Consider the following 22,474-nt stretch of genomic DNA (forward strand, 5'->3'; position numbering starts at 1 on the left):
AATCTCCAGGTAAACAGTTGCTGTTAACTTCCACCTCTCCCATCTATCCGTCTGTCTAACGTACATTATCAGAAACAAAACTGACGAGCTGGAGATGTGCACGAAACTAACACAAGAGGTGAAAAGCCATGTCTCCATAAAAGCTGCTTTTACGGAGACATGGCTGTGAATCAGACTAAGACACTGATCTGAATTTGATGGGATTTGGATGCCCCTTGCACATGGATAGATCCGAGGAAATCACAGGGAAGAACTGCAGCGGAGGACTCTGCTTCTACGTGAATTAAAGTTACTGCTGCACTGTGATTGTCAGAGAGAAAATATGTACGCCAGATTTGGAGTATTGACAGTATCGCTCAGACCGTTCTATCACCCCGGGAGATTCAATTTCAGCAATTGTATTTTTACTTTTTTAGTGTACATCCTCTTGAAAGCTAACACTACAGCTGCTGCTCAGCTGGTGACTGACGTAAATTGTAAAAATGTAAAATCCTGGGAGATTTTAATCATTGTAAACTGACGTGCCATATAACACATACAGTGAATGAGCTTATAAATCCATTTCACTTCTCCTTTTGGGGTTTCTTACCACAGCAGTGTGTTCTTGCTGCCAGTGTATAGACCTGTTTTTAGGTGTTTGCCACCGACACAGAAAACTGTCAAAGTTTGGAATGAAACGAGCATAGCCGCTCTCCAAGCATCTTTGGAATGTACTGACTGGGACAGTTTTATGGATGCTTGTGAGAATACAAAATAAACGTGTTGATGTTGTCTTGTCTTATATCATTTTTTGTGTTGACTCCTTCTAAAGAGGTGGTCATACACCCTAATGACAAGACATGGGTAACAAAGGAGCTCAAGTCTGTTTTAAATAAAAAGAAAAGAATATATTATGTAGAAGATGAACATAAAAGGAAAGAAGTCAATAGATAAATTAAGAATGGAATCAGACACGAGGGAAGGATCAACAGAGATAAAATTAATAAAATCTATTCAGCTGAAGATCTCAGAGCAGCATGGAGAGGCATCGAGTCAATGGCATTAGTGAACCAACCCTTTTGTGAAACAAGGCAAACGTTTAGTGTTAATGGTGTAGATAATGCCTATTTGCAAAATGGTTTTAATTCATTCTACCTGGTTTTGAGAGGCCACAGTTAACAAAACCCAAATGTCCCTTGTTCCCAATAATGATCTGTTGATCTCCCGAGAAAGTGTCGCCAATTTACTTTAAAGGTAAATACGGGTAAAGCTGCTGGCCCAGATGGTATTTGTAGACGCCCTCTCAGGCTTAGTGATGTGTTTACTGCACTGCAAATTCTGGCCAATACCAACAATGTGGAAAACATCCACTGTAATACTTGATCTTAAGTCAAATAATTCAAAGGAAATAAGTGAATTCAGGCCAATCGCTCTTATGTTCCTTTGTAATGAAAATCTTTGAGGAAGATACTTAAAGGATATCCTCTGTTTAATTGATGGAAAACTAGGCCCTTTGCAGTTTGCTTATCAACTAGGGAAGGGTGTAGCATTTTTTTCTTTTGGACACTATTTAAAATACCTTGAAAACCCAACTCTTTTTGCAGGCCTTAAGTTTCCAATGTTTGAAACAAGCCCATTGTTTCAAACATCGGAACTCCTCAAGGTTGTGTATTGTGTCCACTGCTTTATATCACGTACGCAGACAGTTCTATGTCTGTGAATGAGGGCAGTTGCATTATTAAATCCTCAGATGATAAGGCCCCACTGTTTCTTCTGCAGGGAGAAACCTCAGACCACGGCCACGCTCTACCTGGTTTCACTGAATGGTGTGACAGTAATCATTTAGACTTAAATGTGGCTGAGTCCAAAGAAACTGTCGTGGACTTAAAAGCTCACAGTCCAAAGGTGAGCTTTATCCATGATTCCTTCCTAAGTTTTGATAAGAACACTGAACAAACTGTCAAATGAGGACAGCAATGGGTTCACTTTGATGCAGAAGCTGAACTCTTTTAATGTGTCATCAGACATTTGAAATCACTTTTATCGTTCCTTTATCGAATGTTTGTTGACATTTTCTTTTATTTGTTGGTTTTATTGGTTGTCTGTGAGAGTCAAGAACAGTTTGAACCGCATAGTTAAAGTGTGAAGTAAAATTAGTGTTCAAATAGAGGACTTGGCCTCTGTGTGGAGAAAAGGCTGCTCCAAAAGACTAGAGCCATAATGAGCCAGCCTAGCCATGTGCTGTCACCCCACAACAAAAGAACAACGGCTATGCTAAATCTTTTATTCTTCCTGCTATAAAACTAGTAAATGGAAAGTAAATTTGCTAATGTGTCCCTGATGCACCGAGGTTTGATTGTATGGTGTGTAAGTACATGATTTTATTTATGATTTGTGGATGACCAGAGATTTGCCCTTTGGGATTAATAAAGTTGTTGATTGATCGATTGATATTTCTGTGGGGCTAAAATAAAATCATGTGTTAATTTTATTGTTAGAGCCAATCTTCATTTTGATGCATGAATTATTTACATCTACTTTTTTGTGTGTGTGAGCATCTTGCATGTTATTTACTATTGGGAAGTGTACATATTATTTCTGCTGCAAAACAGTACTCTACTGTGTTAAGAATTGTTATGTAAATCTTATGCAGTTGTTCAAAAAAGGCTTGATAAAACAGAGATGGAGAGTCTAGCATTAAACATTTAAAATCTAACCGGTTCAAACAATGGAAAATTGAAAGGAAAAATAACAGGGGACTGAAAAACATTGCGAATTTCTCCATTAGCAAAGCACTAAACGCTGTTGATTTAGTTCTAAATATAGATAACATGAGCTCCTTTGTTTCCCATTCGTCATTCTGGTATATATATTGTGAATACCCACGATATTCTTGTGTGACTTTTTACTACTCAGTATTTTGCTTTTGTTACATCCCTAAATCTTATTGGAAAAACACAAGACGAAGAAAAAGCTATACTGCCTACTCTATAACTCTATTATTCAAGCTTGTTTTGTCTTAAGAAAAAAGAAAGACTATTTTTGTATACAATCCAATTATGATGAGGAAACAGTCAAATGTTAGTATTGCTCTCTGGCAGTGGAGCCCCCCCTCACCACCACCACCTTTTATGTTTATTCTTTTTTTGTCACCAGTCTTGACTTGAGCTTTAGTTATTGTTTCAGATAAAAATACACTGTGTGGATAGATGCGTCTTGTCAGGTTATCATATCGGCTATAAGAGGCATTTGAACATGTTGGTGTATGTGTAGCGCTACGTAAACTACATGGCTGCTACATTTGTGGGATATACCTTTTTTCTCAGATTTCCTTGTACCTTCCTCTTCCTCTGTATTGCTGCCATGTGCGTGTGATATTCTGTGGGGGTGAGTGCTATGGTGGACATGTCCGTGCCAATGACCATGTCCACCATGTCCGTGCGCTTGTCCGTGACTATGGGAGACTGGGAGACCACAAAATAAATATAAATGAAAATACATGTTTCTTGAATAACTGTCGTCTAAAACCTATTACCTGCTCGTGGCCCATGTTCAGAAGAGAGCTTCATTTTGTGATCGAGACTGTTGTGTGATGACTTATGGGAGACTAGCATAACAAGCAAAGTTAATAAAAGTTAAATAATCTATTCTATTTCTAAACTATCTACTACATGTAAAAAATACCTGTGTCTTTACTTTGTCTGTGTTCTTGAGCCTTCTTCTCAGGCCCGTGTCTCTCTGTCTCATGTCCGTGATGAACATTTGTGTTATGGACTGTTGATGTTGTTGTTAAAGCAAAGTTATTCATAGCTTTTCTGACTCAAACTAAACAAACCATATCAAACAGAACCTTGACACTAAAACACAACATTGTAAATTCCCCACAACGGATACTTGTATGTTCAGAAGAGGCTGGTGTGTGACTGTGGCTCTCGTGTCCATGATGGGTCACTGTGTGCTGGACTGAGAATGGACAACATCAGTGCTGCGTTAATTACTTTGTATTTGACAATAAACTTACAGTGAAGAATACCTTTATGTTCTGAGTGTGCAGCGTGCCCTGTTTCAATCTCAGACCTCGAGTGAGTATCATGCGCTCGCCCATGATGGTTATTTGTTTGATGAAGCACTGAGTGACAATGTGAAAAACAAAATGCAATACATTATGCATTTCTGAGTATTAAATGTTGAGCAAAATTCTGCAGATACCTATGTGATTGTGAACTTGCTCCTTATGTTGAGAATTACTATGAGTCTGATGTCCAGGATTGATAACTGTGTGATGCACTGTGAAATAACAACATGATATCAGTTGTTTGTTTTTTTTTTCTTCCCATTATTACAAAATTAAAAAAATGTGCTGAGGATTACAGATACCTGTGTGTTTTGGTGCTGCATGAGCACTGTGCCTGTCCTCGTGTTCAGACCCCGTGTGTCCATGTGTCTCAGGTCCTCGATGGTTATTTGTAAGATCTATGTGAGTGTAAGCAGGTAAATGTACACACGAAACATAGGGCCAACTAAACCAAAGTACCTTTATGACTATGATCATGCTCCTTATGTTCTGGAGAGCTGGATTCATGCTCATGATGGTGGTTTATATGATGGACCTCTATGGAAATTGTGCAGTTCTAGTTAGAGCTAGTACACCTAATAAATTAATTTTATTTGTGCACTCGTTACACATATAATTACATTTTATGAAAGTTCCACATTAGATACCTTTGTGATTATGATCTAGCTCCTTATGTTCAGAAGAGCTGGCACTATGCCCATGAGTCTCATGTCCATGATGGTTTGCTGAAAATAAATGGACACACTATAGTGAGAGAGAAGTTTGTCCTCTGCAGGTGCATGTACACAAGAAGCCTCACACGGGCCCTCACTAATATAAATTAATAGGATGAAGGTCCAGTTCTGAGCCCCTAAAACCCTGGGGCTCGGGACAACAGACCACATTGTCCCCCCGTCTACTCCCCTGCAGCACACATACCTTTGTGTTCTGTTGTGGTTTGTGCGTTATGGCCCTCTTCATGTTCAGGCTTGGTCTGTTTGTGTGTCTCATGACCATGGTGATCATTAGCTATTAGCAGAAGTAAATTATTAGAATCTGTTCTGCTCCATACTTAAATAATGAAGATAATATGTTTTAAAATAAAAAGATTAAGTTTCAGTTGATATCTAACTGAAACAATCATTATATCTATATGCTGTAAAATACAAACAATAAACAAACTAAAATATAATAACTTACATTTTATACCCAAATGGCTCTGATCTTGCTCCTTATGTTCAGGAGAGTTTGTTGTGTGACTGTGGGTGTTGTGTCCATGCAGGTTGTCTGAAAATCGGCAAGTATAGTATCAGCATCGTAAAAAGTACTACATTTGACAGTACTAGGCTGGTCCAGATGTACCTGTGTGTACTGGAGAATGCATACCATGTCCCTCCTCATGCTCAGTTGTTTGTTCATGAGTCTCTTGTACATGATTGGCATTTATATTATGGGCTGCTAAAACAATGTTGTTAAAGGAGAAGAGTAAAGGTAATGTCTTTTTTATCATTGTGCACATTATGATTTATGCATTGAATACCTATATGATCTTCTTTGTTATAGTCAGTATTTTCAGAGTGACTATGAGTGCTGTGTCCATGATGGTTCACTGGCCCCACCCTGTGCTCTGAGTCTCTATCCCCATGTGTCATATGTCCTTGGTGATCAGATTTATGCACCGCTTTTGCAAAAAAACAACAAAAAAAACCACAACTATTATGGAAGTTTTGTTAATTTGAATGAGAATCTCTGAATGTTAGATTGATTTATATTTACCTCCTTGTTCTTTTTGATTATGTCCATGCTCCTCTTTCTTATTTGTTGAGTCAGTGGTGATATGATGATGATGATGATGATGATGCTGTTCATGGTGTGAGTGATCGACTGCTTCAAATCATACAGTAATTACTGGCAAATCCTCTCTTCACTATCCTCGATTGACTGAAAGTTGTGACAGTACCATTCTGTGTATCCGTGCTACTCGTATGATGCCCGGTTATAGTTAATGTTTGATGATGAGTCTCATGGTCATGGTGGTTATTTCTGTTTTGAACTGTTTTTAGGGAAAATAAATAATAACATAATATAAAAATCGTTGCTGCGTCTTGTTATTACGTATAAATAAATACCTGGTGCTGTTTGTGAGTGCTGGTTTTCACTGTGGCCAGAGTGGTCTGTTTTGTGATGACTACTCTGGTGAACATGAGGGCTGTGAGCGTCTACACAACACGGTTATTAGATTCACATCACCATCTAGAGCTATCTACAGGAAATTCTGTCTATTGCGTTAAATACCTTCGCTTTTTTCTTCTTCGTGTTCACCGTGCACAGGGACTTTAAGGTCATGGGTTTCATGTAAAGGTACTGCAGAGGGACAACAGTCATGAAAAGCCAAATAAAACAATTCAGCCTAGTTTCTCTACTCTGCACTATTTTGTTTGACAGTATATACCTCCATTTCCATGTCTGCTGCCTGTGTGCTCTGTGTGCTCCGCTCGTTCACCGCCATGTCCCTCAGCCTTGTGGGGAGCTAGTGCACAGCAGTGGTTTCAATAAAATAACAAAAACACATGTCTGTTACTTCAAGGATACTCTCCTTTTGTACACCTGTCATATATAAAATAATTCAGTTTTGTAGAAAGTTCCACATTAGATACCTTTGTGATTATGATCTAGCTCCTTATGTTCAGAAGAGCTGGTACTATGTCTATGAGTCTCGTGTCCATGTGTCTCAGGTCCTCGATGGTTATTTGTAAGATCTATGTGAGTGTAAGCAGGTAAATGTACACACGAAACATAAAACCAAAGCCAACTAAACCAAAGTACCTTTATGACTATGATCGTGCTCCTTATGTTCTGGAGAGCTGGATTCATGCTCATGATGGTGGTTTATATGATGGACCTCTATGGAAATCGTGCAGTAATAGTTAGAGTTAATACACCTAATAAATTAAGTTTTATTTGTACACCCGTCACACATATAATATAATAACATTTTCTAGAAAGTTCCACATTAGATACCTTTGTGATTATGATCTAGCTCCTTATGTTCAGAAGAGCTGGCACTATGCCCATGAGTCTCATGTCCATGATGGTTTGCTGAAAATAAATGGACACACTATAGTGAGAGACAAGTTTGTCCTCTGCGGGTGCATGTACACAGGCCTGTCCACAGAAATTTTGCGGCCCGGGGCAAGAAGAAGCCTCACATGGGCCCCCACTAATATAAATTAATAGGATGAAGGTCCAGTTCTGAGCCCCTAAAACCGTGGGGCTCGGGACAACAGACCACATTGTCCCCCCGTCTACTCCCCTGCAGCACACATACCTTTGTGTTCTGTTGTGGTTTGTGCGTTATGGCCCTCTTCATGTTCAGCTTTGGTCTGTTTGTGTGTCTCATGACCATGGTGATCATTAGCTATTAGCAGAAGTAAATTATTAGAATCTGCTCCATACTTAAATAATAAAAATAATATGTTTTAAACAGATTAAGTTTTAGTTGATATCTAACTGAAACTATCATTATATCTATATGCTGTAAAATACAAACAATAAACAAACTAAAATATAATAACTTACATTTTATACCCAAATGGCTCTGATCTTGCTCCTTATGTTCAGGAGAGTTTGTTGTGTGACTGTGGGTGTTGTGTCCGTGCAGGTTGTCTGAAAATCGGCAAGTATAGTATCAGCACCGTGAAAAGTACTACATTTGAAACAACTGCAGAGGGACAGCCATGAAAAGCCAAATAGAACAATTCAGCCTAGTTTCACTACACTGCACTATCTTGCTTAAGAGTATGTACCTCCATTTCCATGTCTGCTGCCTGTGTGCTCTGTGTGCTCCGTGTGCTCTGTGTGCTCCGCTCGTTCACCTCCATGTTCCTCAGCCTTGCGGGGAACTAGTGCACAACAGTGGTCTCAGTAACATAGCAAAAACGCATTCCTGTTACTTCAAGGACGCACTTTACAGACAATCTTTCATATGTGACATGTCTAGCTTTACTTTCTCCTCACAGTGACTTAAGTGCAGTGATCATAAGCACATACCATGTAGGCTGTTGTTATCTTCAAGTTTGTTTTCCACTGTTGTTTCACTTTGAGTCGTGTGTCCATGGGCACTGCTATAAACTTTAGCAGGGAAAAAAATAAGTATATAAAGTAAAGTATGTGACTAGTATGACAGATTTTTAGTAATGTTTTTGTCATAATGTAAAATGTGTAATTTTCCCATCTCTTATTGATCAGTTACAATTTTAGATTCATTTCTTTTATCTTCAATATTAATTAAATAAACATGACCAATACATACTTTTATGTTTTCTCGAATTCAAACTCTCAAGGATTGGCTGTGGACCTCTCAACTAAAAAGACCTTAGCACATCATTGTCAATTGTACTCAATACTGATCCATATTAAAATTGGATTGGCACAGCTCTACCTTAAAGGCCAACACAGACCAACAAATCTTAGGATATAACACAAATGGTGCCTTTAAATGTGAACAGCTAACACACAGACACACACAAATATCAGCGGCGGTGTCCATTTAAAATCTGCACTATTTAATTAAGCTTAGAGACAGTACCTTTTGACTCATGATTTACTTCATTGCCTCTCTCTTCTCCAGATGAGGCAGTGGTCTGGTGACTCTTGTGCGCATGCTCCTCGGTCTTATGGGACACTGAGACATGGAGTGATCATTAACATAAGGGGAAAAAAATATCTCATACAGCATCATTTCTATTCTCTTAAACTGCTTCCTCATGATTATTGTCCAATATTGACTATCGGCTGCCCCCATTAGAGCCCACAGCCCTGAGCTTGAGAAAAAAAAACAGTCTTGAGAAATGCCTTTGTCTTTACACTCTCTCTCAGGCTCAGAGAAATGACGTGCCTTTTATCTGAGTGTCACAGAGTCTTCTGCCGCTGCATGTTCACACTCTCCCAAAGAGCTTGTTTCTTTTTCTGCTTGTCAGAAAAGAAACTCAAGACTCATCTTTGCTCTCGTTTTTGAACATAGATATGAATATTCATTAAATCTGGACGAACTCTTATGGAAAAATCGAATAATTAGTAGTCGTCTGTATTATCTGATTTTGTATTCTATCTGGCACGACAGAGCAGACGCTTTTTAATTCCATTTTTAGTGCATTTTTAATTTTCTTTCTTTTTCCTGTGCTCCACTTTCACTGTGTATTTTACTATTCCTTTGCTTCCAGTTTACATACTACTGAGTGCACCAGTAGAAATCTATGAAACTTGCTCCTCTGCCTTCTACTTTCCCATTTGCAGCAACAACATCAACCAGGCCAATAAATCAAACCCTACGGCTTCCTGAATTAGATTAAAAATACAACTATCCAATCATAGGTAGCGACCACACTATACATGTCATTCAGGGACTAATGATGAACCGGCCACAGGAGAATACACTACAGCAGGCTTCCATCTGTGCTCCCCCTTGAGGCGGCTCCACCCGGCCCGTGTAAGTCTGTGCTACTTCTTCAGAGAGGGCCATCCTGCGAGCGTCCTGCCCCCCTGCTGAGCATCTCCCTCCAGGCGTACCTCCACCTACGCACTTCCCCTCACCCCGTTCTCCCTCTCTCCCTCCCTCCCCGGGGCTCGAGTTAGACAGGATGCCAGCAGCTGTTCTCACTGCACACTGAACTATTTCACGCATTGGCATTATTCCATCATTACATTTCATCAAAGTAACCCCTGTCTACCTCCAACTATGGCCTCTCTCAGCTCAAACACATCTGTCACACATGCATGCAAGCTATATATATGCGGGACAGGGCAATTCCCACCACGGGCCGCTCTGTTATAAGTGTTTTTTGTCCCACTAATGCGCGCAGCCTTGGGGGTCAAACCAATTGGAGTTTTTTCTTGGCATTAATTTCAATCAGATCAGGCTGAACTGTTGGACACCAGACAGCGCTTCTTCTCACTTCACACTGATGGAAAGAAAAGCGTGAAAGTCTGTCGGGCTTAGCACACAGTGGCAGTGATGGAGCTCTTCATCTGCTCTCCTACTGGCAACATGACACTGTGCCAAGAGCAGTAGAGGCTGACTTATAGGTGGGCTATGTTCACTGCTCTTCAGAAGTGATATTTTTATTTAAAACTGACATGGCTGGTAAATTGAAATTGAATTTTAAAACTTTCTATTGCACCTTTTCTCTAAACTGGATACAGCAATTTTCTAAATGCGTTGTTTGTTCAGGTTAAGAGAACTTTGCTTGCTAGCTCATTTACACGTATCAGTTATAAGGGTAATGTAAGCCATCTCTTTCTCAAAGCTTTCAGATTAAAGTTAAGGTTAAAATTCTCAATGCAGTTTCATCTGTCACTTCAGAATCCTGCGTCTGAATGATGCAAAATCCCTGCCAACTATTTTCAAACTGCCGCTGCCCCCCTCCCTTTGCTCTTCACTCACGCTTCAGTCTGCCTCTTGCATTAACTAGATTTCAGTGCCACTAGCCAAATTTAATAAGCATCTCTTACATGCAATTTGATGCTGAGTAGCATTAAATGTGTAAGGGCACATCAGTGACGTTCACCTTCTGGAAATAATTTAACACTACAATGCCATACACTGATGGAACTAGAGCTCTCATTGTAAATTTGATTAGTCTGTAATGCTGAGAGTGAGGCTTACCTCTGCCCTGCTTTAACACTATTTGATACAGGCTGGTGAGGTGGGAGCCTGGGCCAATTGTTTCAGGGGGATGGGGATGATTCTCATTGACCAAATGATGTTGGGCTCCTGGCCTTGGTCAGACTGATGTGTGAGCTTCTCTGCTGCTTAAGGGGCAGGAAGTAGCTCCACTGAACCAGGAAGTGACCAAACTGTCCCCTGGGTGAAGCCTCAGCCCTGTGGCCCATATAATGGACTGTGCTGTTTGTAATTCTCACTGGAGTGTAGCATCAGTTACACGGGGACAGAGATTACGAATGCAATGAGCAGGCTAATGCATTAGCATTAGAGATGCAGCCTCAGATTGTTTATCCAAAAGCTCTTATTTGTCTATCCAAATGTGCATATGAAATAGACACAGCCAGTCTGTGCTCGCACACACGCACCAGTGAAACACACAATGAGAGTGTGACTTCACACTGCTGAGATCGGCTAAACACAAAAGCTGTTTTACAACCCTTTCAGTGCTGGCAATATTTTGCAAGCACTGTGGCTGTTAAAGGTGTGACTATCCTCAGTCTAATAATATATGACAGTGTGTCATTTTGGTTATTTGCTTTTAAACTCACATATTTTCATGTGAATGTACCACTGACACAGTTAATTGTGCATGATGAAAAGCCTTTTCAGGTATAAAATTGACACTGAACAAATATAGATTTAGATAGATTGTATTTGCTTAAAAGTATATTATTTATTAGGCCTGAGCACCTACAAGGCGTAGGGCCCACTGGTTTCACAACAATGAGTGCGAAGGCCTCAGCTTCATCCTCTCACCGCACCCAGCATTAAAAGCGGTGACCAAACACATGCATATTTATTACTGTTAACAAATAACAGTCAACAGTGTAAAGGTAGCGCAAAGTGCTCATGTCCCCAACCACACTCCTGGCATCAAGCAGCACCACTGACCCCCCGTGATGTGATGTGGAGAGCTTTCAATGGATATATAGTTGAACCGAAAATGTCCAAAATGCTGAGTCATCGTCATATGTTAACATATTTTAACTCCTCCAAGATTTAACATATTTTAACACTTCCTAGGGCTCAAAATGGCTGTACAGCTGTTAGAGAAAGGGGCATCTTTGTTTGTTTTGAAGCTGCAAATTTCCATTGGAATTTCTGAAACTTTCTCCTGTCCATGCATTAAAAGTCTGAATCTGAATCAGTTATAAAACTTTCTCACCAAAGCCTTTTCATTGTAAAAGAACAGTACATAGTAACAGTACCTGTACAAACTAAGAAATAAATATGTATAGAAGGATGAAAATTTCTTTTCAAAAATATTATACAATTTTACACAAAATTACATTTGGTCATCCCAATCGAAAAACCCATGTTGTATTTTTAACTGTGTTGTCATGGTGATGCACAAAAGCACAAATGTTATTCTAATGAGCCCAAAATTTCACATTAAACTTAAAATGCTCAAAATGATTATATTTCACTCATGTACTTGCTTAAGCAATTGCATGATGCACAGAATCATGTTTCCCCCGCGGCTGCCTCTATAAACTCTCACAGTCAATTATATGAGAGCACTTTGGGTTGGAAAAACCTGTGCTGTCTCAGCGGAAGTGATGCAATGCGCGTCCTTGGTTCACTGGATCTGACTTCCTGATACGCCGCCATTGATAAACAGAGCAGGTTTTTGACCATCATAGCAGATTTGGAAGATGGATTCTGCATCATCGAATAAGAGACATTGACCTTGTGTAGCTACACATCGCGTTTTGTTTTGGAGGATGCACTGCACATTATGCATTTAGTTCGCATTTGCAGAACGAGAACTGCACACTTGTTGTGAATTGGTCACTTGCTGTGTCTTTGCAGCTTTACCGCCAATATAGTTTATGATTATTAAGTAATGTGTGACTTTCGAGCTGCATTTGCATGTGATGACATAGTAACAATAGTTTAAGAGGAAAGCTAATCATTATTTCAACTCATGAGATTACCAGCATAATGGAGAGTGTGGTTTGTTTTTGCTCGTACTAGCCTGCACACAGTGAATGCACACAACACTGCAGTTGTAGTTCCACTTCCTCAGATGTGGCAAACTAGTAAAAAAAACTCTGTAACTTGCGCAGTGCTCCTTTAATGAGAAAAAATATTAGTATCATGTAATAATGTGAAATTTGGCATAATGAGTTTTTCACTGGATTGCCAGGGCGATGTGCCAAAGCACCCATATTAGCCTAATGGCAACATTTTCACATTTTCTTACATTTCAAAGTAATAAAACAACTTATTAGTTTTATTGAAGAAGATGAAATTTAGCACAGTGACTCTTCAGGTTATCCTGATCAAAGTCTGAGGTCAAAATCATATTTTGCACGGTGTTGCAATGGCCATGAAGCGTCAGTGCTTCCAATGTGTGTTGCCTTTGTCTATGTACTGACAAGTACAGCCCAAAGCTACAACACAAAGACCTGCCAGCACCATCCTCAGTGGGTGAGTTTGATGATGCTTGCAGCTTTAATTATTAAATGCTTTTATTAACCCATTTAAGATGTTCTATATAGACACATTTATACAATAGAAATCTGTCTGTGTGATCCCTCACACATTTAGTTAGGATCTGTAGCTATATAAAATGAATAAAAAATATGTAAAAATAATTATTGAAGCAACAAAAAATATTTTAATTAAGTCATCTGTTTATGAGCGTCTCTCTAAAAGCCTCATTTCAAAAACACTGTAAAGTTTTGCAGTTGTAATAAAGACCCTCCCCAGTTGGTTGACCTGTTGGTTAAGGTGGCTGACATATGAGTACTCATGCCCAGAATCTGGTTCTATAAAATAATACATTTACCTCGCTATTAAACAGCGCCATCACCCTTTCACACATTGCATTACAGCGTGACCTTATGTATTACGTAATGCCCTGGGATTTGTCTGTCTGAGCAGATGGACTGTGCCATAACTCTCACATGGCCATCGTGTGCTCCGACACACACTGAAGCATTTAGGTGCCATCAGACTTTTGCATTTGAATATAATGAGATCATTTGTCACTGGATTTAATGTAGACTAAAATGCTAATAATGTTTTAATGCTACCTGTCAGTCTAGCCTTCTCAGAATATATGACTAAAGTGACAGAAATTGGACATAGAGCGGCATTAATGAACGCATTGTAATTCAGGAGCCTTTAACGTTTGCCAGAAACCCTAATGGGGCTGGGCACTGTGACAGCAGAAATGATATTAATATGTCCAGCGCTTTTCCAGACATGAACCAATGTGTTGGTCTGGAGCCAAGACTAATTCTGATACAAAAGGTGACTTAAGTAAAACTATTATTGCAGCCAAAGTGCTATTAGTGCTAGTTTACTGTAGTGCACTGCAGACTTGCGGCATTAGCCAGGATACAGCTATGGGCTCTGAATTTAAATATGAGGCAGGGTCATATGGGATCACTAAGACGGGATAGGAGAGCGTCCACCGTCACCACACACACACGCACACAGACACAGACACACGCACATACGGCATAACTGACCAATGGAGATCGCGCTCTGTGGATCAGACTCTCTTGCCAATACATGACTAATCCCTATCTGAGCATGCTCACTGACATAACTGGGGCAGGGACATGACAAAGCACGACAAAGCACTACGTTTCGGTCCTTTAAAGGGTGCTACAAATGTTGTCAAGGTCACACCACTCCACTTCTACTATCAGTTTTAGTGTCCTCTAAATATCTGACAGTCATGGACATTTGTAGGTTACTATAGTTACAACAACTCCGTCAGAATAGGTCTCTAGTATTAATTCCACCACATTTTTATATTTCAGTGATAGTGGCTGAGCAGAGTGAGAGCAGGACTTAAGACCTCACATCCCCGGGAGGAAATAGACATGAATAGAGATGATTTATCGGTGCTCCTGAAATGCACCATATGCCAGACATGAAACACACACTCACAGTTCAGGGAAGGGTCACGTGTAGTCCAAATTCACCTGAGCTACAAAAACACCAGTGCACAGTGCTCTCTTTTTCAATGGAGCAGTCATTGATTCCAGTGCAGTGCAGTATTCCACCGCTGCATACAAGAACTATAACATTAAAGGTAAGTTGTGTGGCATCCGTGTCCTCAGATACAAGGTAAATGTTCAAAGAAGTATTGCTTTTGCTGATAACTATTGTAATATTGCTTTATTTTTGCAAATCTTACATGATGGCCAAGTTAATGTTGAAATGTATGTGTGTAATGTAATGTATTTTTATCTTCTGTATGCCAGATTCATTTGCAGTACCTTTTTAAGACTGCATACCCTACCTTTAAATGTACCTCTTTCCGTTACAAGTTGAAAGTCAAAAACAATGTAAGATTGGCTTTCCGTGCAGCAGCCTTTTTAAAGCTTACAAAGGACTGTGGCCTTGTTTATGCATGTTAAAGCTTCTGTCAGCTCTCCGTAAATCACAGCTAATCAGTGAATTCTTTGAGTTCCCTACTGTTGTCAGCCAAACAACAAAAGTGCTGAGCTGTTTAACAAACACTCTTAATGGATTTCCTTTTTCTGAAAAGGAAGAAAGTGAAGACATTGCAAGCCACGCCCGAAACTCCCTACATGCCCCGATCTCTAAAGTGCTTTTATGTAAACTTTCGCTGCCTTACCAAGATGGCAGGTTTAAATTTAGCATGAGGCCAGGCGAGGTTCGAGCACCACTTTACAGTAAAGTCAGTCAGTCAGAACAAATAAAGTCTGAATTTCCATATTTGACATCTATACTCTGAAGACAACCCATATCTGACGTTAGCATCCTACCAAAACTATGTCTATCGAAGGAGTCCATACATGAAATATGAATGGTGTTTACACAAGCACAGGACACACTACTTGAACATCTATTGGGGCAAACACTATTCTGCTTTGTCACAGTTCTTGTCTTTTGCTACAGCTACTCTACTGCACATCTACTTCTCTGTACCTTCAAGAGGGGCTCCGTGTGTCCTTGTTTGACCTTGAGAGTGACCCTCCGCGTTATCAACCGCAACGTGCTCTCTTTCATGCTGGAATCCACTCTCCATTTCATCTTCGACTACTGTGCCCAGTAAATGAGATAAAGGTAAGAAATTAACATGAACACGATGAGTAGGAGTTCGGCCCACTTGTCAGAAACAAGTTGGCATGCAGAGAGAAGCGAAATAATGCACGTTAATAATGATAATTGGACTGCAGAAACATTCACCATTAGGATTGCCGTATTCTTGCCAGACTACAGTGCTTCAAAGATGAAGTTCACTACAAAAAAGTGTATACTGTAGTCGGCAGTGGTAGCCAAATATTGTTTTTGTCGTCTTATGCTGTGGGAGGAAGAATTAGAGTGTGCCATACTATTGCAAAATTGCTACTGTAGTTTTAATGATAGTTCTATTGCGTTCCTTGTTCTGTTCAGGGCTTTGGAATGATGACAACTTTAGACGATTGCCATAATGATTAACAATTTAAAGTAGTCTGTTGAATGGGGAACAGGCCTCAAAACGTTGCATACAACAGTAAGATGAACCCATAAATATGCCACGACAAAGAACAGATCACTTTTGATACAACATAATGGCTTTAAGTATCGGTTGGTGGTCACAGTGTTGTGGATAACGATTATCCTTTAACAAGGTAGCCTCTCATCAGTATCAGTATGTTGTTTCTTTTAGCAACTTCCACAATTGTCTTTAATTTGAAAAGCTCACTTGTGCACTGCGGCCCAATTGTTGAGTCTAGCCAAGCATCAGCCTTTTACTGCTGGACCATGTGGAGAAGAGCCCAGAGCTGTCAGGGTTGATGCTGCCACTTTGCCGATCGTTTCTGTCTAACAGCTACGCGCCCGGGAGCGTCTCCACCGAGAGAATCCCCTAATCAAATTCCCTTTTATTCCGAGCCTCCCTCTGCTCCTCATCCGGAATCACACTGCATTACAACACACTAACACATCCCTCACTCCTCGCTGCTTTGTGTTGCTGAAACGCCTCGTCCACTCCACACTCTCCATTCATTTTCCCATGTCGTTTCTCTAAATAGGAGCAACTGTGGAAGAATTCCTCCTGTGCAGGTTAGTGTGATGTGATGTGATGAACGGACGCAACAACAGCGAGGCCTATTAATAATGAAGCATGCGTATGCCAGAGCTGCAGCAGAGAAAGAAAAAACAAAACAAAACAAGTGGACTACAAACAGGGTGGAGGGAGTTGAGTGCGGAAGATAAAGTACAGAACAGGTAGAAAAGAGATTAGGTGGTTGCATTCAGTAACTTACTTGAACCGGAGGGAGAACCCGCAATTGCACCTAAAAAGAGAAGGTGAAACAAACACACAGATGAGAGTGTGTTTATTTATGCATTCAATTTGCCTAAAGACTTGACTCAAGCTCGTTTGTCAGACTCAGGTGGCAGAGAAAGCTTAGGAGCTATTTGAGAGGAATAAAAGGGGGCTTGTGGATAACCTTTCATACAAGAGTAATGAGACCCCTCCCCATTTTTGACCTTTAAACATTAAAAGGTGGTCATCACATGTAGGTTTTTTTTTCTATAACATATTTATGGGGCAAGACTTTGAAGTAGATTGTGAAAAAGACATGAGATATCAGTTCCATTGGATCTTGCTTAGTACAGTAACAAGTAGACATTTTTTGAAGTGCGAGGAAAACTGCAACTACCTTTAGAAACTATCGCTAATGACCGTGGAAGCGTTCTTGTTGATGCAGCCGAGGTGGACTTTTTTCTCTTTTTCCAACTGAGAGGAGGGGGTGGGAGGGGCTGCCCTAGATTATTATTTTATCAGAGCTAGCTACTGTAGCTGACTACACTTGGAGAGAGGATTTCCCCCCACACACTCCCGTCATCGCATTGAGACGTTCTGCTTTCCTGCGTTTGAGCCGGTGACAACGCTCTAAGCACTAGTTTTACTGCACCGCCCCAATGCTGATCTAAAACTGCTGAAAACCACCGAGTATATGCTAGAAAACAGTATTTATGTTCTGATTAACTAAATATGATAAACATAATTAGAGGCTTAAGTTAACATATGAACATCTGTTATTATAAGGGATGTAATTGCAGCTAATGAGACGGAGCAGAGCAGCACTTCTCATAAACAGCTTTTAACACGATGGCACTTGGCACAGGATGCTCTCTATCCTTTCACCCTTGTGCAGTGCTTAAGTGGATGCATAGAAATAGTCATTGCATTTGTAACAAGCCAAATTAGATTGTAAGCAGATTGCACAGCTGCTGATCACTCCAGAAACATATTTAGCCCTCTACAAATATCGAGATCTTTATATTGGGTGAAGCTAGAAGTGAAAGAAAGAAAGAGCAAATAAAAGATGGAAACTTTTCACAACTATGATGAAAATAAAAATGGACATCACCCTGGTACATCCTTGTAGACTTAGGTACATTTCCAGGTTGATTTCAGAGTGATTATTATGTTGAAAAAGAAAAAAGAATTGCTTACTTATTACTACAGTGCATAGTTTAATCAGTCCATGCTTGGCTGACAATCTACGCCATCGCCTTCTCCATTTATCGCCAACATTTTAGCACGTTGAGTGAAGGCCACAGTGACAGTTTGCACTAGAGACACTACACTGTTTCCCCCATTTTGCATTTGCTATAGTGCATCATGTGTAACGGGTACGTACAGGTGTTGGGAGTTCCGTTAGGCGTTGGTAGGTAGGAACCAGCCTTCCATGATTTGGCCTTGAAGCCCTTCTTGCAGCGCTGACAGTCCTGGCCCGTGGTGTTGTGTTCACATTGGCACTGGAGGTTCCCATCCATCAGCAGGCACTGAGAGGCATGGAGGTTACACTTACACCTGTAGGAAAAGAAGAAGAAGAAGACAGGTGAGACAGAGGAGTGTGAGGAGACAAGGGAGGAGTGACAGTAGAATTCAATATTAGAGGCTGATTCTACTGATGTTTGGCCTCAAATGGAGGAATTATAAAATAGTTTACCATGTGTTTGAGCAAAATATGCCTTGCTTTAGTACAGACATATTGAATAAACAGCTCTTGAAGTCAAAATAAGTTTGCTGTGTGCATTTATTTAAAAGCGTTTCATTGTCCGATCATCAAAAAGCGACTCCACACTCGTCTCTGAAACTTGTGGAATTCACTTGTAAACTCATTGCAGTGATTAATTAAGATGTTCAGAAAGCATAAGATAAGTGAGGAATAAGTAACTCACTGGGACTGCATGATTTTGAGGGAAAAAAATCACTATGCAAAAGTTATATGTGACATTTGAGACAACATGAAAATATAAATTGATAAACTAATACAATAATAATCTCAATCTCATGCATTTCAGAACATTTCATAGAGGTCTAAACTACAGGTGCAAAATGTGTTCCTTGCAGAGGACATTCAATAATCTAAATCATTGCAGCCTTTGTGATTTGATCATTGTGCCTCAGTGATTAGGATTCAAAGTGTGTTTTACATTAAAGTGCACTGCGACTTTATATTCTTTTTATTTTATGGTTTTGTGACACCACCTTTAGTTTATGAGTCTGAACACGGCGCATATTCTTTTCTCACAGTTATTAACACATTTTGTTTTAGTATATTTCTTAAAAGTGAGCATTTTTTTTAAGTCACAAAGCTTCTGATTTTTCAAATGCCAAGTAAATCTTATGTAAATATTTCAATAAGAGGTTAAGCTAAAGTAAAAACATGGGGAGTGTAATTTGAGGGGGTGAGATTGCTCTTTTATCCGGCCGTATGATTTGATGTTTGGGTGATTTAAATGTGTAAGTGCGTGTGGATGCAGATGTGACCTTGGCTGAGGGCAGAACCCAGGTGGGCAGATCCAGAGGCCACGGGGTTTTATTTAGAAGGAAATGAGGATCTTAAGGACACTCGCTGGATACGACTTTAAATTACAGCCTTTTCCAGACGACTGACTGGACTCCAATCCAGTTTGTTCCACTGGAGTGAACAGCTATCCGTCTGCATCAAATATTCAAAGAATGGCCCCTGTATTCTGGTGAGATGACTACTTCAATCTTCCTTCCACACACTAATCTTGGCTTCCTCATCATATTTTTTTTCTTAAGCACAGTTACTTTCATAACTTTATCAAACTTAGAAACACGCAGTTAGCCTCACTTAGAAAAATTGAGCCAGTCGATCATGACGACGTGGTTGCTTGCCTGCTGTGCTATAAATTACCCACAATCCTCTCTGATCACCTGCATGAGGTGACAGGAGACGCCAGCGAGGATCCATTCAGCGACAAGGCCTTGTTTCTGTATGCTTTCTGAAGGACACGAGCTGTCCACTTAGCAAAGGAAGGAAATTGAACATCTCTTTTTATGGCGGCAAATTGTGTGTGCAGGGAGAGTGAAAGTGTGCGGAGAAGACAGGTGTGTGTGAGCGTGCCTCTCCTTCTCGTGGTGCATTTATTCTTGAGCATGGATGACAGACACCAGATCACACAAGCGGAGCCGTTGTGACTAATGCCCGCGCTGAGTGAGTGACAGCGTTGGCTCTCATCTCCAGCGCCTCTCAGTGATAAATCTCATCTGTCTCATCATCAGTGTGGAGGCTCTGCTGAGTGCACGATCTGGAAGTTGTAGTTTAAAATCAATACCTAAGAGCAGAGTGATTTTTAAGGTATACACTGAGCTGCTTGTAGCTCACAGACCTAATGGCTGGAGCGAACAAGCGGAAATGGCCTAAGCCGCTTGTCAATTAAGGGAGCCTGAGTTTGCAGTTGCATTAGAGGCTGCTGAACACCACTAATCATAATAAGCTTAAAAAACGATCATAACGTATTATATTTCAATTTCTTTACCAAATCTTGTCAGCACAATATATATTCTTTATGTGTATCCTATTGCATTTTCAACACCTAAACTAAAATTATGCTTTAACCTGTGATTTTTAGATTCATTTATCACTTATCATTTGATCAATTTAACAGCAAAAACAACAACAACAAAACTCTGTCTACATTTTGTCCAGTCTTGCAGGTTAAAACTTTTACAATCTCCAGTCTCCTTGACCTGCTTTGTGCCTGCTCAGGATAACTCAAAGTACTTTCCAGCTTCTTCCGCATGAGTGATGTGACATTCCAGACTTCTCAAGCTCTGCGTGTCTTTTGCCTCCTCTCTTTCGGATGACAGCTTGTACTGGGATTTCTCTGGATCCTCTCTACTGGGTCCCTCCGTGCACAAATAATACATGGGCACAATGGTATGTTAATGTGCAAGATGTCTACTCCACTGTAAAGTCATCAAAGTGGGAGTTGTGAGGAAAGTTAAGACGGGACAGCTGGATCCATCAGTATACTGTCTGTTTACTCGCACAACAAGACGAGCAAGTCTGGTGTGCTCAGAGAAAATAGAGGACTAGAGATGTACGCCTTCCTCGCAGCTTTTAAAACAGAGCATGCAATGTGCTACTTTAATTACCTGTGTTAATTGTGTGTTTGGACTTGTTTTAATAAATATTTTAGCAGTGTCCGTCCAAGTCTCTTGTTCAGAAACCATTCACGGCTAATTGCTTTCTATTGAGTGCTTACAATGCATCTCCCGAGCTGATCAAAGAAAGTTATTTTTATGTGAGGTGTGCCTTAGGGTTCCATCAGCAAGAGTATACTATTTATACCTTATGTAATATTATGTTGTTTACGTCACATCTTGTGCCCCTGTCTTTTGAGTCTATCCATTGATTTGCTTTGATAAATAAATAAATAAATCTCTTGTTAGCGACATCTTGTTTTATTAAGATGTTTGGCTTTTCTCCTAAAAATATTTGATTTAAACAACAAGGAACTATAGAGGAAAAACAAGAGCTATATTGCCCCGTGTAAGCTCTGGGTTTAACAAAAGCTTAACTACTTTAAGGTCTTTGTCCAGGCTCCAGTCAGTGCAGCACGGGTCATTTTGTGTAATAAAGACGCTCATAGTAAGACATTCATTTTCATATTACTGTTTACTTCTTTTATGAGTTTTCAGTGTAGTGTTTGTGAGATCATTATTTAGTACAGTCATGATCAGCAGTATCTCAGTCTCATCTAATTTAATTTAGACGTGCACTATGTAACTTTTCTGTCATTTTTGTCTCCATGGAGCTGTTATATGATTGGCTAGATGTCCCATATGGCATTAAACGTATCTTATCTAATCCAAGGTGACGCTACCAGGTCAAGTTACTGTTCAGTTATTTTTTTGTATTAAGAAACACCCCCTGCTCATGTAAGAATATATATGTTTTTTTTTTTAGGATGTTTTTAGCCATTTAAGCACTGCTATTTGAATTGGAATGAAATTGGAAGATAGATGTGTATAGATGCAACACTCTGGAACTCAAACCAATGACATCAGTGGAGACAAGCAGTGACCCTAAACCAAAAAGTTACATTGCGTATCTTTAAAGATGTGGCTATATAACACAGTCAAGAGGAGCATTAGTGTTACTAGAGCAGTTAGACGTCTCATTTTAGGCGCATCTTCTAAAAACATTCTGATAAATTGATTAACGGTTGATCTAAAAAGTGGTTGACTAGTTGAAATGCTGTTCTTTTCTTTGCGTGAGCTGGTCTGTGCACATCACACTGTGTCCATTCTTCTCAGTGTGTTTGCTCGTGTTAGTGATAGGGGCTGCGTTGTTTCCGGCAGCACACATGCAGCAATTAGGAGTCTAAATAAAAAGAAAGATAAACAAACATCAAGGGGGAGTCATGTGGTGGCAACGTCTGAAAAAGCAGCTGGAAGCAGCAGTTAATGG

At 40.0% G+C, this 22,474-nt stretch overlaps 1 protein-coding gene and 1 long non-coding RNA gene across 2 annotated transcripts in view; one reads left to right on the top strand and one right to left on the bottom strand.

Moving 5' to 3' along the window:
* The window catches only part of LOC129457382 (uncharacterized), a 46,581-nt gene that overhangs the window by 13,038 nt on the left and 11,069 nt on the right, over positions 1-22,474 (top strand). The gene's annotated exons all lie outside the window — the stretch shown is intronic.
* ntng2b (netrin g2b) overlaps positions 1-22,474 on the bottom strand; it is a 48,265-nt gene that overhangs the window by 5,265 nt on the left and 20,526 nt on the right. Inside the window, exons 4-5 of the mRNA XM_033989440.2 lie at positions 18,383-18,555; positions 16,997-17,026 (exon numbers count right to left, since the gene is read on the bottom strand). Of these exons, the coding sequence (XP_033845331.1) occupies positions 16,997-17,026; positions 18,383-18,555 (203 nt within the window). The remainder of the gene's footprint in view (positions 1-16,996; positions 17,027-18,382; positions 18,556-22,474) is intronic.

The sequence above is a fragment of the Periophthalmus magnuspinnatus genome, chromosome 23 (assembly GCF_009829125.3).
Source record: "Periophthalmus magnuspinnatus isolate fPerMag1 chromosome 23, fPerMag1.2.pri, whole genome shotgun sequence".
Lineage (NCBI taxonomy): Eukaryota > Metazoa > Chordata > Actinopteri > Gobiiformes > Gobiidae > Periophthalmus > Periophthalmus magnuspinnatus.